At 34.8% G+C, this 18,098-nt stretch overlaps 1 protein-coding gene across 6 annotated transcripts in view; it reads left to right on the top strand.

The window, feature by feature from the left end:
- LOC105214562 (acetylcholinesterase) overlaps positions 1-18,098 on the top strand; it is a 187,490-nt gene that overhangs the window by 124,066 nt on the left and 45,326 nt on the right. For all 6 annotated transcript variants that reach the window (XM_054225983.1, XM_054225977.1, XM_054225979.1 and 3 more), the window contains exons 8-10: positions 2,401-2,550; positions 14,602-14,765; positions 16,813-16,976. In XM_054225983.1, the coding sequence (XP_054081958.1) occupies positions 2,401-2,550; positions 14,602-14,765; positions 16,813-16,976 (478 nt within the window). The remainder of the gene's footprint in view (positions 1-2,400; positions 2,551-14,601; positions 14,766-16,812; positions 16,977-18,098) is intronic.

Genomic DNA, 18,098 nt, shown 5'->3' on the forward strand with positions numbered 1-18,098 from the left:
AGTGGGCGACGCCACGCCCATTTTTCATTTAGGTTAGAAGCACCGAGGTCCTCATGTTCGATATATGGGGCCTTAAAAACCTATGGTCCGATTTTGGCGATTTTTAGAATGAGGCTGCCACACTATAAACGTAGTATTTGTGCAAAGTTCTGCATCGGTATCTTCACTAGTGCTTACTTTATATGTAGTAAAGTAAACGATTCAGATTGTCTTCAAAGTTCTGGTATATAGGAAGTAGGCGTGGTTGTGAAGCGATTTGGCCTATTTTCACAACATATCATTGGGATGTAAGGAAACTATTACAAACCAAGTTTCATTGAAATCGGTCGAGTAGGTTTTTGACCCATAAGTGGGCGACGCCACGCCCATTTTTCATTTTGTAAAAAAATCTGAGTGCAGCTTCCATCTGTCATTTCTTATTTGAATTTTAGTATTTCTGTCGTTTTTCTTTAATGAGTTAACCCACTTTAAGTAATTTTCAACCTAACCTTTGTATAGGAGGTAGGCGTGGTTATAATCCGATTTTCTCCATTTTTGGACTATATAAGATAGTACCTAAAAGAAACGACTCCAGAAAGTTTCCTTGATATACCTTTAGTAGTTTGCGAGATATGTACAAAAAACTTAGTAGGGGGCGGAGCCACGCCCACTTCCCCAAAAAAAATTACATCCACATATGCCCCTTCATAGTGCAATACTTCATGCCAAATTTTGCTTCCATAGCTTTATTTATGGCTTAGTTATGGCACTTTATGTGTTTTCGGTTTTCGCCATTTTGTGGGCGTGTCAGTGGTCCGATTACACCCATTAATTAATTCGGACCTGTACTGTCAACAATTGGACTAATTGGAATTGGTTGGAAGGCAAACGCCCAAAAGCTTTGGCTAATATAGGAGAAATTGTGTTTTATCCGGACAACACTAAGCCCCACACATCGAGAGTGATGGCCAGAAGCTCCGAGAGTTTCGTTAAGTTGTTTATATGGACGAATGGTGAAAATCGGGTCCATGGACCCGAAATTGATTTTAAATAACGATTTTAAAAGTACCTTAGCTTTGTCTAACGAATTTAGAGACCCGTATATTACTAAAATTCTGTTTACGGCTTTCGTGAGGATTATGTTGGAGATATGAAATCCCAGTTACCAAATCCATTCGTATAAGTAGAGTCCGTTCAAACTTTTACTTTTTGCGTTAGAGGATTTGTAATAGGATTATAAGTTGAGTCCTTCTCCATATACTAATAATTTAAAATTTATAAACCGACCTACAGAATATGGTCGTTAATGCTTGGCATAATATTCTTAGTAAAACATCTAAATGGATCAGTTTGTAGTACATTCCTCTTGTGTGATATTATTTTTAATGACCGTGCTCGCTCATCTAGACAATTTAGACCTTTATTCTTTTAGAATAAATTTTGAGTCAAGTGAACCATTATGGAGCTCAAAAAATGCCTGCCTTCCATAACTCGGCGAGTTCAGTTCGTTCGCGGACTGTGCCCTCACGTCGGTTGGGCGGCAGGAGGATAATCGTTGGGTTTATTATTACTATGAACTATAGTTTAATGGTATTAATAGTATATATACGCTGAAAAAAAATTTCTTTAAAAAAGCCAATCTCTTTTTATTAAACTTTCAAATTCTTCATAAATTCTCAATAAATTCCAAATGAAATACCCCTTTCAACAAAAGATAATGCCACTTACCAGCTCATTGTACACTAATTACTTTATCGCGGTCAACACTGTGGTGGCACAACGAACATGTCCACTAATGACCGATGTGACCAATGGTGGCCAGTGAGTGATCAATATTTGCACATATTTATGCGTGCGAATAAATGCATTTCAACGTCACTGCGAATACAATACATTGTTGTTTGCTATTGTTGTTGTACGTAAATAAGTGTTATGCGGCAACAATTTCAATTTTAATTTGTTGATTTATTAAATGGGCTGCTTATTGCAGCAATTTGCTATTGCGGTTTTTGCTATATGCTGTCAGTCCGTTCAATCGATTTATTTAATTAAGTAATAATTGGTTGTCACATACAAATTACTGGCAATGTGCAAATTACAGTGGCGCAACTTTTCATATGAAAATGTTAATTGAACGGCAATGTGAAAGTACTGCAGGCGAATTGTTTAAATGTTGTGAGTTTAGGAGGAATTTTTTACATTTTTTTTTAAATTTTTTGTATTTCAAATAAAAAATGCATAAATGATAGGGTTGTTGTATATGTATTTGGCTGCTGTTGAATTGCTTATTAGTGAAAAAATGCATTCGCATAAATTATTACACTGTCAAAGCGCATTGACATTACCAATTACTAACAGTCATCATTAAAATTAATCTTTAATTGACTTAATTAATAATTTCATGTATTTTTTTACTTGCAGCACACCAGCTGGGTTGGCAATCCCGGCTTGGAGAATCAACAGCAGATTGGACGCGCAGTTGGCGATCACTTCTTCACCTGCCCGACTAATGAGTATGCCCAAGCATTAGCCGAACGGGGAGCTTCCGTGCACTACTACTACTTTACACATGTGAGTAGAAAGTTACTAAATTCAATGGCTTATTTGAATGAATTTTGGTTCAATATGTTATATTTTTTACACTTTTGCCATAACAGTTAACTCAGATTAGTAGTTGAACAATTACTGACTACTGATTTAGTATCGTATTTGTTCGACAGTGCGTATACGTAACATTCTCAATCGAATATATATATTCTGTTGGTGGTTCTATGTAACTAAAAATGTTTATTGAACTAAGCTTAGAAAGTTATTTCGAGTCTACAAATTTTCGTTAAAGTCACACGTGTGAAATTACATATATATAGTAGCCTTTATGATATTTATTTGATAGAACTTGTTAATGATGTTTATAGGTTTATAGTAGTTTAGTCGATACTGGCCTTCATTTAATCGGGAGTTATAAAAACACCTGTCAAAGTAAACGTGGCTCGTTTGAGCTCTCTTGTCTTTATACGGTTTCATATTAGAGTGCTTCTCCTTGTGTGAACTCTATGTGGACCAGACGAGATCCGTTGAACTACTCTATCTCAACAAGATCCATCCTTTCTAACCGGTAACTGGAAATTGTTTGAAGTTTTCGGAAAGAAGACGATGTGCAAACGTGTTGGCCGTTTCGTTCGAAAATCTGTTTCCATCTAGACGGCAACTTTATAATACCCCCTCGTAGAAGCCGCTCTCCTTATTTGCGAAGAACTCGGACAGCCACTTTCCACAAGCCTCTTTTGGGTTCAACTTTACACCTCCAAGGGTGTTCGCCATGGACAGCAACAGGTGGTAAACAATTGGCGCTATGTCCAGGCTTAATGGTGGATGTGATAAAACCTCCCATCCGAGCTCCCGTAGCTTCTGACGAGTCATCAACGAAGTGTGTGGTCTGGCGTTGTCCTGGTAGAATTAAGCGTCTGGCCATATGGCAGCAGGTCATAGTTGATGATTCCCTTGCAATCCGACCAAACACACAGCAACACCTTCCTGGATGTCAATCCCGGCTTGGCCAGTGTTTGGTACGATTCAGCGGCATTCGACCACGACCGTTTTCATTTCATATTGTCGTGTGTGATCCATTTTTAGTCGTCAGTCACCATCCGCTTCAAAAATGGGTCGAGTTCGTTCCGTTTCAGCAGCATATCGCAGGCGTTAATTCGGTCCAGAAGGTTTTTTTGCGTCAAATCGTGCGGCACCCAAACATCAAGCTTTTTTGTGTATCCAGCCTTCTGCAGATGGTTTAAAATCGTTTGGTGACTAACTCCCATCTCCTAGGCGATGTCACGATTTGCCACATGCCGTTCTAATTCGATGCTTTCCATGATTTGATCGGTATTCATCGTCATAGGTCTTCCGCCGACTGGCTTATCCATGGTGTCGTTTTCACCCGCTTTACTTTCGTCGATTAAAATTCAATTATAAATTAATGTAGAATTTTATTTTGCATGGTAAATCGAGCAAAGGCCAGTTAATTGTTCCATTAGCTTCTGGGTGAAAAGGCTATTATAAATTCAGTAATCCTGGTGAATTAATTACAACACAGCCCGACATTAAAAAAAGTGGAGGGTATAAAAAAGCTATATCATGGAAACTAGAGCTGCTATATATATTTCTGGCCTAATAATGAAAATAGGAATAATTCCCAACGAAAATGGTTTTATTGTTTTTCAAAATATTCTCCATCAAGATTTATACACTTTTGCATGCGCTCAAACGAATTTTCGAAGCACTTTTTTGAGCCTTTTTTTTTAGCGATTGTCAAATTGTGCGGGATCGACGTGGGACATCTGAACAGATTTATGATAAGCACAAGGTGTTTTGTCGATATTTGAATGTTTTGACCTGTCTTTAAGAGTTCTTTTATATAAAAAATGATCAGTATACAACTAAAAAAGTGTGATGGCTGTGATTTAGAGCGAGGAGTTCAACCTCAATACCTAACCTATATTTTCTAACGAACAATATTTTTTAAATACATATCAAATGCTTGATATAAGAAGCTCTCTATGTTAGAAAAACAATCGAAAGATCGATATTAGATGATCAAATTTATTAATTAATATCATTTTAATACAAAAATAATGAAAGTAAATTTTTTTCAAATAGTCAAAAATCTAACTATTTTCACTCTAAAAAATATAACACACCTACGAAATTCAAGTGTAAAATGAAACTCACTCGCCACCTCGTGTAAATGAACACTTGTTGGCATTGACTTCGTTGCAATTTTAAATGCCACACTTACGAAGCTCCCTGCTGTAACTGTTTGTTTGTTGTTTTTGCTGTTGTTGGCTGCAATTACCAACGCAAACTAAACGACACAGCCACACACACGCACACATATACAGTTATTTATGCTTTTGAACAAACGTATGCAGGTGCTTGCTGCCTATGGATCCATTGAAATTGCTGACACTGTGCACCTTCAAGGGTGCTATTGAGAAAACAAGCAGCTGTGCTGTACTTTTTCATTTTATTGTTTTTTTTTTTCATTTAAATTGAAAGCGAAATTGTGTGGTGAAAAGCGCCAGAGGAGCAATGAAAGAAGCGAGAAGGCCAAAGTGTGAGGCGCGCAGATAGCGCTAGTGGTAGCAAAGAATGCACGTAAATAAAAGCTTGCTGGCAACTGTATGTGTGTGTGTGTGTGTATGGTGACAGTGGTTTTGCTCTCCATACTAGTATTTGCTCCGATCGCTGGCAGCAGAAATAAAGCAAATACGAAAGTATATTTACACAATGTAATTATTAATGAAATGTACACAACTATCTGTGCAAATACACAAACATATGCATAACGGCATATATACGAAAACACGTTGGCGACATACATATGTATGTATGTTTGTATTTGCTTTTTATGTGCCTCTAACATACAATGCTACATCAACAGTATGCTAACAAGTGACAGGATACTCACCTGCTTTTATTTATGCTTGTGTGTATGTGTGTAAATATGTGTATATAAACGATTGGAATGTATTAAAAATTGGACGAGGAATTTTATTTTGTGTATTCCGTAATTAATTTTGAAGTGAATGGAAAAAAAATAACAACAAGAAATTATTAGAATGCAAAAAATATTATAATATTTTTTTAAATAACACCTGCAACGAAATTATGTTACGTAACAAAATTCCGTCACGCTCAATGTAATCATAGCGCCACCAAGACAAAGACTATACCGATTTATATAAATTAAATTTTTAGATGTAATACTAAGTATTTATAAAACAAAAAAAAATCAAAAAACAAAGTAGGAGGATGCCACCTAATTGAAAAAAATACATTAAAATATTTATTTCCAATATAGAAAATACTTAAATAAGAGTGCAGCGGACGTTTATGAAAAATCGTTTGAAGAATGTTGCCACCTATTTAAATTTCTTATTCAATTAAATGTTGTACTAGTGAGTTCTACTAAAGTCAGTGCTTTATCAATTTGAAAACTTTGTTTGGAGTATTCAGTGTAACAATAGGAGTATATGTATATATTTACGTGGTTGCCACCTAATTGAAAATTTTTAATTTGAAAAAACTTATGATTAATAAAAATAAAAATCACACGCTGAACAGTTTTAAGAAACCTTACAATTTAAAATTATTATTTGCACAGGGTTGCCACCTGCATAAGTTTTTATATAAATAGTTTGCGTGAGAAATGAAAAATTATGAAAAACAACAGCTAAACTAGTTTAACTGAGATTTGTCTAGAGGATTTTAATAAATAGTGTTGCCACCTATTTAAAACTTATAAACTTAAAAAAAAAATGATGCAAGACATTGCGCTGAAGATGAATATCTTATATTTAAATAACCATTAGGCATAAAAAAAATTAAAATTTTTAATTCAGAAGCACATAGAAATTATTTTGAATTTTGAGAAAAAAATGAGAAGCTCCAATATTTTTCCTTAAAACTTTTTCATTCCATCAGAGTTTTATTCTAAATTACATTTTTTTTAAATCGTACTCGAAGCATTTTCGATTATAATTTAACCCAATTTATGGTACAATTCTTCCTATATTTTGATTTATATACTGATATCTGTTTTCACTAACTTGTCCTCCAACTGCATTCAGACCCACATTATTTTAATATTTATGCATTCACGTTAAACGACTCTCAAAATAGTTTTCTATATAAGTATATGAACATTAGAAATGTACTTAATAATCTATGAGAGTCCACAAAGCACTTAAATGGCGTGTGCTGTTTACTTGGATATTCACTCAAACTACCCAGTAGGAATTTATCCTTATTATGTATTGTTACCAAAAAATTAAAAATACATAAATATAAAAGGAAAATATTTTATACAATTAAATATAACACAAATTTACAAAATTTCTTTGATTTATTTGAAAAAAGAAAAAAAATATTTTATTTTAATTTCCCACTCGACCATCCAACAATATTTGTATGTCAAGCTGAAATATTTCCCTCGCGGTGTAGTGACTTGATCAAACGTACTGCAAATGCAGATGTATGCTGTCCAAAGGGGCAGCCACGAATATGAAAATGCATGCACACACACACAGCCAAACAAACAAGCCTCCATTGCAAGTGCACAAAATACTCGCATTTGAAAGGCCAGTAATATTAAATGAGTGACACAGTCCAAGCCTCTGCTATAAAGCAATGAACTGTTTCCAAACATTTGGGGGCGAAGGAGGGTTGTCGCTTGTGACCAAATGACAGCTGTTATTTCTTCGACATCACCTTGACACAGTTGGACGCGGTGAAGGAATAAAAGTTTCTGTGGAATTTCAAATAAACCTGAGTGAATTTTCACTTTGATACATGTAGTTGTGTGTGTGTGTTCTAAATGAAATTTTCGTAAACATTTTCACATGTGTTGTCCAGGAATTTTAGTATTTTCACGGAAATTTTAGAAATAATCAATAGAAGTGACAACAGTCCAATGCCTAGTTATCTAGTAGATATTTTTGTGAAATATTTTGATTCATTTATATAAGTGCAAAGTAAAATTACTCAAAATATATTTATATATAAAATTCTGGAAATCTATTGAGTTTAAAGATGAATGTCGTGTAAGCTCTATTTAAACAAAGAATACTATGTTTAATCTGCAAAAATTCCTTTTAAAAGCTTACGAAACAGTCTTATCAGCATTTTGAAGGCATTTTAGAATTTGTAGGGTTCTCAACAAAAAAAAAAATAAAAAAACAATTCGACTTTGCCGACTAAAGGCAATGAGATGGACTATCTGAGTCGAATATGTAAGCCCTTTGCGTCAATTGAATTCCATGTATTCTATTTAGTAAACCTGTTACCGCAGCTTAGTCTGAAGCAAAAAGGCCCTAGTTTGGGTTGATGACTTCGGTTTAGAGCAGTGACCCTTTTCGTTCGTCTTTGGGAACTCATATATGGGTTTTAATAAATCTATGATATCGATGAATCTCAGTCTATTTACAATCTTTAGAATTCGACTTCGTTGTTTCTGTAAACCCGTAGGGGATAAAATATATTACAGCGTGACAATCAAGTCTTCGGTTTAAAAGCTGAATTTTGAAATTTCAATTGAAGCTAAGTCCTCCTGTTTGATATTTCTGTGTAGAGAAGATTATCCCTTTCGCTGCTAGCATCAGTCGATTACCTCAGTTGAATTACCACAGACCTGATATTTTGTTGAACTTAGTGTAAATCGTCCATCTAAGGTTCATGAGGTTCACTTTTAGAAGCGAAGGTTGCTATTCCGGGAAGTTCGTAATTCATAAACCTTTTCGCGAATATTTTAGGATGAATATGGTGAGAGACATATATGAAGTGTTTATTAAAGTCATTGATGTACTATAGGTTATGATTTTTGTGATGATACTGGATTTAAAAAAGATAAAATTATCTATAACTTCGACGATATAGTCTTCGAAAGAAATTTGTTAATTTTAATGTCGGGATATATTTGGTTCAATATTCAAGAGTTCATCACAAGTTTCAATAGACTCGCTTTTTGTAATTCTACATACTTCCATCGGCTTAGTTCCATCTTTTGGATCGCAATCCGAGGTACTATATGGTTAACGTTTATGAATATATTCTCGAAGGATTTTATTATAGGTCTAAAGTTATATTAGCAAAATCAAATGGAATAATTGACGTGGAATTTTTATTACTGTAGCATTCAATACCATCTAAACCGGACAATCTCGGACATAGTGCTATCACTTGAAGGAACAACCTAATTAAACGTAAAATTATAGGGTTTTTTCTACTAATTCTTGTTCAAGAATATATAACTGGCTGCTTGTAAATAATAAAGTAAACCATATATCCACCATACACCCAACTTTGCTGGCACGCATACTTCCATAAGCGATAAATGCTCAGTGCTACTGTTTAGTCCCAGAGCTATGCACACGTGCTTTTTACACACGCAGGTCAAACTAATCACATAATTTCTAAACAAACACACCTACACACACGTATACACGTAACACATACATAAGTGTAAGCATATTTAAATGAGAGTGCCATTAAAGGGTGAGGACACATTATATATGCCAATGTTTTACTTTCGCTATTCACCGCTTGCTCGGTCAACCAGTCTGCCTTTGAAAACAGGCTGAATGGCCTGAATGTGGCTCGGTGACTTGTGGGCGCGTTCGATGGTCACAGAACTGGGCTAACAACAACAACATTATTAGCTATCTCGCTAGATAGCTGCCTGGCTGGTTGACTGTTATGGGTCAACAAAATAAAATAGCCGTATAAACGCCCTCTGGAGGCGGGGGCGTCCACGTTGGACGCGTGGTGAGATGGACAGTAAGTTGTTAAGTTTGTTTGCTGATTGCTTTCTGGGCAAAAGTGTGTGTTTGTACTTATGTATAAGTGTATGCCTGTGTATGGGCGTGAGTGCGGGTGTGTTCATTGTCATAATTATGGTCAAGGACAATGACCGAAATTCTCATTGTGACATTATAACGCGTTGGCTTGCCTCACGCTGTTTGGTATTGTTGTTGTTTTTGTTTTTTGTTGTATCGATTGTTTCTCCATTTCACACACTTAGCGCGCACTCACGTCGCATCCTGACCCGCGTGCTCTGCCCAGGGGCCGGTCGTTCGCTGCGCATAACTCACGCAATACCATGCATTCCAGTCTGTCGCCAGTAGCTGATATTTTTTTGTTGTAAATATTTGTTTTTCTTTAATTTTATTCTCTGGCTCAAATCATTGCAATTCCTCGTAGCGCCGTTAGCGTAAGCTTAATGAATACATTCAATTGCTAGGCGTCTGAAATATTTATGTGACACAATTTTCATTAGTGCTGGAGTTTTGCATTGATTTAATGGTTTGTCAGGGGATTGTCACCGAGATTAGGTACTTGGTGGTGGCCTTGGCTATTGTGGGCAGTGTCTTCTGCGTTGATTGAAGTAGAAGTAGTTTATAGTGAGCATACTTACATATATTTTACGTACGTAACGTAACGTAATGAAGTTAAACCATATTTTTCACTTTCTAGGGTTCTTTCTATTGATAATCTCCGAACACTATCAGAAACTGTGAAGGAATACCATTACTAACTCACCACTTAGTGAAGCCCGTGTTTATATCAACTCAGACGGCCTAGGTAGGTTGGTTGTATGGCTGTTTCCTGGAGGTGAAACACCCGTGGACTATGAAAGACAGTCCTTTGTGAAGTCAGGTAACACCGCTTGTTCAGGCATTAGGATTCGACAAAGCGCCTTGAACCCACTATATTACAAATCTGCAAAGATTATTCGCTCTTATATCCGCTATTTGGCGCGGTTGTTCGAAAATGTGAGATCCGAGAAATCTTTTTCTTGATCTCGCAAAGGTGGGACATTCCAAGAGAAAGTGATGATATGAATCCACTTTGTCCTCCTCCAGGCAGCTTCTACAGATAGCATTCGGTAAGGTTTCTAGCCTTAACCAGTTACTAATGAGGTGAACTTTATAACTAAGGGCGAATGTAGACCTCCTGCGATTCCACTTAGGCCAGCGTATGCCCAGCTCAACCTGTCCAATAAGACAACGGTGCTCCTACATGTTCCCATGCTACTATTAGTGAGATAGCTGTATCTGACCTTACAAGCTCATCAGCCTTACGATTTTCCGCGTTTCCGCTGCCTTGGAACCCAGACCAGTCTAACCGAAAGTAGAATGATGGCACTGATTGTGAAGTTAAATATTTCTTAACCACTCTTGAGCGCATAGTTAGCACACTCAAGACTAGTATCGCCGCTCTACTATCAAGAGGTCTAAGTATAAGTATTTTTCTTCTGATAGTTGCCATCACCATAAAGCTCTAGCATTAAATGACTTCTTTATATGTATATCTGTCACTGCTTCCTCCAAGATGCTTTGCAGTGCCTTTTCTCTCACGTTTGAAATATCAACGAAGAAACTTAAAAGTTGTAAGACGCTGTTCAGCGTCTATTGGTTTTGTGATATGACTTCAAAATATGTTCGAAAGGTTATCGAATATACTGATCTTTATAAAAATAAACTTTTTTATCGAGACAGGGATCGAAATCGGGTTCTATGAAGTGGTAGTGTGCAGCTCTATTCATTATAGACCATGACACCACTTTAAACAAAATGTTTCGGTAAAAATAATGACAGCTATTGGAAAATAATAATTTCTCTTTAATGTTCATATTGATGTTACGACCTCCGCTCACATTTACTAATTATTAACCAGATGCCACTGAAGAGCATAGGGCAACTGACTGATGCATTAAGAGGTCACCAACTAATTTGCCAGAGAAAATCAGGCTACTTAACAACTTCCTTCCTGCGTGCCTGACTATGAGGCGGTCAACGTGCTTATGCATTGGTATGCTCACATAGATAATACATGGCAGAAATACACGCGACAGTGACAGTGCCTGCTTAAAGGAGATAAGTTAAATTGCTGCAAAAGGGAAATTGGCAGCATACATTTAGGCGCATAAACACTACTTAACTGAGTCAATCCACACGCAGTCAATGAAACAAGCAACACACTTACGAATAAGCATGAAAATAATACATATTGACAGCTGCTTGATAGTTGCTCATAGCTTACACATATATACATACAGACTAATGCTCCACAAGCTTTCATATCGCAACATTGGCAATCAGCTCCAACAGAGTGCGTAGCGCAAGCAGTGAACACACACGCATTGCCAGAGTGCATAGCCCAGGAGAACTTTGCCTCTAACTAACCGCTAGCTAACCGCTTTACTTTGCCGTGTGTGTAAGCTCTATCGAGCGAATAATCTTCGTAGGCTTGTTACATGGAGTGTAACGAGCCGCACACGCCAACCATACGAGAGCATACATATTTACGAGCTGGCAGCTTAAATGAAAATGCGAAAAATGTTATAACGATACTTGTGCTTTTTGCTGTGGTCTGTCTAACTGCCCGGCATAAATGCGGGTAAGTGATATCGCAAACTCGTTCGTTTGGTCTAGCCAGTGAGCGACAGCGCCGCAGGTCAACATGTGGTTGAGCTAGGGTTACCAGATCAACGGCCGTTTGCAAATTGCTGTTTGCTTGCGGTGGCGACTTTTTGACCGTCAGAAGTCAGTGTGGGTTTGATTTTTTTTTTGGAAAAATGTGGGGATTTATACCAAGTTTCAGGTGTTTGCTTAATACTAATATAGGATACTAATATGAAGGTTATTTCTATATTGTCAGAGAATATGAAAATTTGGGATGGTATATTTTAAATCTTTACTACCACGAGCTGTGAGATCTCATCTCTTATAAAGTATATGAATTAAAGAAATCTTCACCAATTTTTCTTAGACTCAAATAAATTTTTACTTATTAGTTACTTCCCAAAGTCTATACAATTAATGGTATTACAAAATTACATCCTCCTGAAATTAAGCATTGAATACGAAATTGAAATATCGCCGCCAAATTTCTAGAGCAATTCCCCAAAGAGATTGTGAGCCTATATGTATAGGTAAGAAGCAAATAAACAAAAATAGCAACAGAAATTAGACATTAAATGTAATCGACCCATTTCTGTCACTACCCCGCCGAAAGAGGAGTGAGGGGTGCTTTGAGAGGCTGAGTTAGGTTGTCAGTGAGTGAATTGTGATTCAGTGGAGAGGGTTGAAAATTAAGTAGACAGGTAAGCAGCGAACAAGTAATTTAGGCTTTAAGTGCAAAATCGAGTAGAAAGTCAATAGGTAAAGACAGAAATGGTAAAAAAAGAATTTGAATTATATACACATGTATACATATGTACATACTTAGAAAAAATCACGGGTTAAATTTTAAGATAAAAGCAAATAGGATTAAATTTTTGCAAATAAATTTATAATTTTAATTGCTTCTTTAAGCATATTATTACTTTACAAATATAAAATAAATAATAAAACTAAAAAATATAATAAAAAATAAAAATATACCTCATACAAAAAATTATATGTGCAAGCAATTTAAAAAAAAAAAAATTAAAGATTACAAAATTGCAAAACATTTCTGAGTATTCAGGTTTGTTATTATTAATGTATACGATATAAAAAAACAAAAAAATAACAAATTTCAAAATATTTTTTGAACTATAAAACGGAATTGATAATTCTATTAGTTAGCTAATAGTAAATATTTATATGTGCATTTTACTATTTTTTACCAGTAAAGCCTATACATTTGAGTTTAACTGAAAGAAATGTTTATTTTAATAGTCAGTAGAATTGTCCTTATATTTTAAAACTAAATTAAGCCGCTTAATCAGCGAATTAACTACTGACTGTAGAATGGTTATGTAAATATTGGCAAATTCTTGCTTTATAGCTAATTTAAGGTGACGTACTGTCTCAAACTGCTTTCCGTTTTGAAAAACAGGAGCAGAGAGGTTCCCCCAGAGATCCTCAATAGGATTTAGATTCGAACTCAATGCTGCACATTGTAATACCGAAATTTTCCGGTCGTTAAACATCTTTAACTTCGTGTGGATTGAAGCGTTATCCTATCGATATGTCCAGTTATATGCCATAAATATTGCCAGCAAATTTTATTAACTTGCTGTCCAAAAGATGTACATTGATATTAGCATTAATTTGAGTGAATATAAAACATGTAGATAGCTTTTCACAGCAGCAAAATGCAGCCCATGAAATCAAGGTACCGCTTTCAGAACATCGCATGTACTAGGACCGTCGTTCCTGGTGCGAATCTCTCCAATATTTCTTGCAATGACCTGGACCGACGAAATTTAATTTTTTTTAGTCACTAAAGACTGTATTCTAACACTCATCGGCACAGAATTGGTCTTTATTTGCAAACCTCAAATGTGCTTTAGTGTGTCTTTCTTTGACGTTGGTTTAGGTGCCATGGAGATGTGTATCAGAAACTGATTTTTATGTTTTTGAAAAAATTTTCTGTCTTAACTAATTCCATATTTGATCGCTGCTTATCAAGTCGGCAACTACTAGCCGTCGAATCATCATTTCGCACCGCTCATCAATGTTGTTTTTCGTCCGCTGCGTCGCACTTTACCATAATTAGTGGGGTTTTTAAGAAATTTGGAGATACAGTTCTGATGTCGCTTTGGTCTAGAGCCATTTTGGAACCGCTTTTATGCATTCCTATGATTATTACTTGTTCCTCGGCTGATAAACTAGTACAACGAGGCATTTTAGGCTTAAAGTTAAATATATGTAATCAAATTTTTAATAATTAAGTGAATGCACCTACAATAATTTTGAAAACAAATTTTAGCCAAAACAGTTTTTGCTGCGACACTGTCGGTAAGAAAGATACGCTAAACTGATTTTGCACATATAAATATTTACTATGCAGTACCCAATTCACAAGCACATTCTTAATGTAACTGTACACATTTATCGAAATCCAAAAAATAACAGTGAATAAGAAATATAAACAAAAGCCGAAATGCACATATAATTATTTGTATGAGGTAATTTAAATAATAAAACTATAAAAATAAATAAAAAAAAAATTTTGCTCAATATTCGAGCGCTTTGAATTTTTTATGTATTAAGCCCTGTCAGCATGACCTCAAAATTTATTCTCAATCAAAGTCTTTTACACTACTACAATGCATCTATTTTTCTGCCATCCTTTCAGCGCACCAGTACCTCACTGTGGGGCGAGTGGATGGGCGTACTGCATGGCGATGAGATCGAGTACTTCTTCGGTCAGCCATTGAATACATCGTTACAGTATCGACAAGTCGAACGAGAGCTGGGCAAGCGTATGCTGAATGCCGTTATTGAATTTGCTAAATCTGGGTAAGTACCGGCGATCGTTGTTTATGAAACTTTCAATGTGTTAATAATCTAGCAATACAGTGCGCTGTGGAAGTATTGCAAGCACACAAACACACACAAACCCACATAGATAAGCTTGGCTTTATGAGCATTAATATGCTTTGGCGTGCAATAAAATAGTGAAGTGTGGCTGGCACTTGAAAGTATATTTGCCGACACAAGTGTATTTGTAGTGCAATTTTAATTGCAACAGTTTTCGACTGTGAACTCTTCAAGCGTAATGGAAGCAGCTGGTTTTGGTGTAGTATGTGTATATGTTTGTTGCGTTTTGTGTTGCTCATACGCCTCGTTGGGCAGTGAAGTTAATTTTTAAAGACAGTTTTTTTCAGTTTACCATAGCATACTTTAAATGTGAAATAAGTAAGGCCATTTGAATTATTATTTTAAATCTTTATTTTAAATCTATATTAATAATATCAGACATCAATTTAAAATTTACTTTCCATAACCGCATCCCACACTTTTACGCATTTAATTCGATTTCATCTCCAGTTAAGTCTTTTCATGTTTTCCAACGCTAACGAATCGAATTTATCAAATTGACGTCAACGCTTATGCCATTCAATTTGATTGCAGTTTTGCTAACATTTCTGCAAGTAAACACGGCTATGTTTATTATTGCATTATTCCTGTGTTTGTGTGTGTGAGCGCTCTGTGCAAGCTTTTACAGCGCAATTGATATTTGATTATTTTAACAAATTTATTCACAATTGCTTTACATAAAGTGGTAGATTATCACATTTGCGAACTATTTATTGAAGAGTTTAAAGAGTATCAGCGGATATTTTCTAATAAAAGTCGGTTTATAGTTAACTAATACGTAATACCTCACGGTTACATAAATAACCCCGTTATAACCCGGAACATGAAGTGCGAATAATCCTGAAAAGAATTTCCAAACTGTAGAAAAGTCTCATCTCAGACATTATTCATTCAATCTTTGCTTTCAAAAGTGAGGAGGATGTCTACAAAAACCTACGCAGGATAACAATTGTGCTCAAGAAAAGTTTTAAAAGCTTTTAAGAACGTATGTTATTGAGCTTTATTTATAATGTTAGAGTCAAAAAATAAAATTTAATATGAAAATTTTTATCTTATAAATAGTACAAATGTGAATAATTTTTCTCGAAATCACTTTACCTGAATCACTGATATTTCTATAAAAATCATTGGAAACTTTTCTTTATTTTCTTCATTTCATTATTTTAGAGTATGAGAGCAACTTATTGCTATTAGCTGTTTACATTTTGTCACATAATCCATCAACGTGTTAAAATTAGGCTTTCCTCTAATTTCCATTTGGTTTATGTTTAAAATACAAAAAGCTTACCACTTAGAGCTTTTGAGTTGAGTAATGCAAGCATTTCGTTCAGTTTACTTAGCGCTGAACCAAAGCTTTGTGCTCTCGTTAAAAGCTCCGAAAAGCACATTTTCTCATATTAAATATATTTCGTTTTATGGCAGCTTTTTATAGTAACAGAAAGGTGAATTTAATCGCCGTTTTTTGAATTGAGAACTTTTTCACTAGAGGGTGTATATGAACGTACCATGTGGAGAAATAATAATTCACCACACTATAAGGGAACTGGGAACAGAGATTCAAATACAGATAAAGAGTGTTCCCAGGTGAATTCGTGTACTTGCCGACTAACAAAGGCTTTTTCCAATATTAAAAAAAAAAAATTTAACAATAAAATAAAAAAAATATTTTTTATGAATAATGTCGTTAGAAAATCTGTTTGTAATTCTTTATTTAAACATGTATATCTATTTAAAAATTTAAATATGTAAAGCCCTACAGAAACCTCATAACGAAGCTTTTAATAGATTATCGTCTGAATCCTCTGCATTTAGATATATTTCGAAAAAAAAATTACAATAATATTTTTTGAAATGTCTTTTCTTCTTATTTTTGCAAAGAAATCTTCACTGATATATTGTTTTTTTTTAGTTAAAAAAATATTGCTGAATCACCATTCTCAAATTTAATTCCACCTCTTTATTACAGCAATCCCGCCACAGAAGGCGAAGAATGGCCAAATTTTACAAAGAAAGATCCCGTGTATTATGTCTTTTCAACCGACGACAAAGAGGAGAAGCTGCAACGCGGCCCACTGGAAGGACGTTGCGCATTCTGGAATGAATATTTGCGCGAAGTCCGAAAATGGGGATGTAAGTAGCAAATATTATTTTTTTATGAATGTTAAAAATTTAGTAAAATTGCTGATTTGGTTAGAATTTCATTTGTTGATTTTCACTAAAAGCGTAGAAGAGTGTGTTGCGTTCGTAAGAATGCCAGAGAGTAGTTTGGTTTCAAAAAATTTAGTTGGTGGTGAGTTGCTGGGTTGGTATTTTGTGTTTTTTATGGTTCTAATATTTTCAGTTTTTTTCTTTCTTATAATAATATTTTCATGTATTTTAGACTTTGTTCATAGCTATGGGTATAAATGTACTTCAGATTTTCGAATTATTATAGAATTTTTTCGTAGACTACGCAAATAAATTTGTTTATTAAGTACTGAAGTACGACGACCTTCGATTTGAGAGCTTATGAAATACTATCGTGAAAGTTATACCCTTCTCATAATTAGGTTTATGGAGTCTTAAATAGTTGTTCAAGATCTAGAAAGAGATTTCGTTAAATTTTATTAAACAGAATTGTTTGCAGAATTTATAATGCGGAAATATTCAGAACCAACCTTATGGCAACCCTTGCCATACTCGATAAAAATAAAAAAAAAATTACAAAATTGAAAAAAAAAAAATTAAAAAATGCTTGAACTTCATGAAGTGTTGCCGTATACGATGAAAAAAAAAAATTACAAAATTTTGAAAAAAAAATTCAAAAATATTTCAGGAACTTCATGAACAGTGTTGCCATATTCAATAAAAACAAGCAAAATTTTGGAAATAAAAATTCAAAAATTGTTCTTGAACCTCATAAACAGTGTTGCCATATGTGAACAGTACAATATCAATAACAACAAAATGGTTTTTCAAATTCTAAACAGGGTTGCCAAGTAAAAATAACATAGTAAAATTTATTTAAAACTTATTCTAGTCAAATCAAATGTGAAGTAGCCGACTGTACTTGCTTCCCTTCACATATATTATTTTATACAAGTCTGTTAAAAATAGTAATGAAAACCTACGCTGTATAAAAATAAACTGTCCGCATTTAAAAATAGAAAAATCTTGAATTTCGTGTATATTTTATAATGGCAAATTCCAGTCAAAAACACGCTACTTAATGCAGCATGTGCGATTATTTACGGCACGCGCTTGCTTTAAACC

Source organism: Zeugodacus cucurbitae, chromosome 2 (assembly GCF_028554725.1).
Source record: "Zeugodacus cucurbitae isolate PBARC_wt_2022May chromosome 2, idZeuCucr1.2, whole genome shotgun sequence".
In the NCBI taxonomy this organism is placed as follows: Eukaryota; Metazoa; Arthropoda; class Insecta; order Diptera; family Tephritidae; genus Zeugodacus; species Zeugodacus cucurbitae.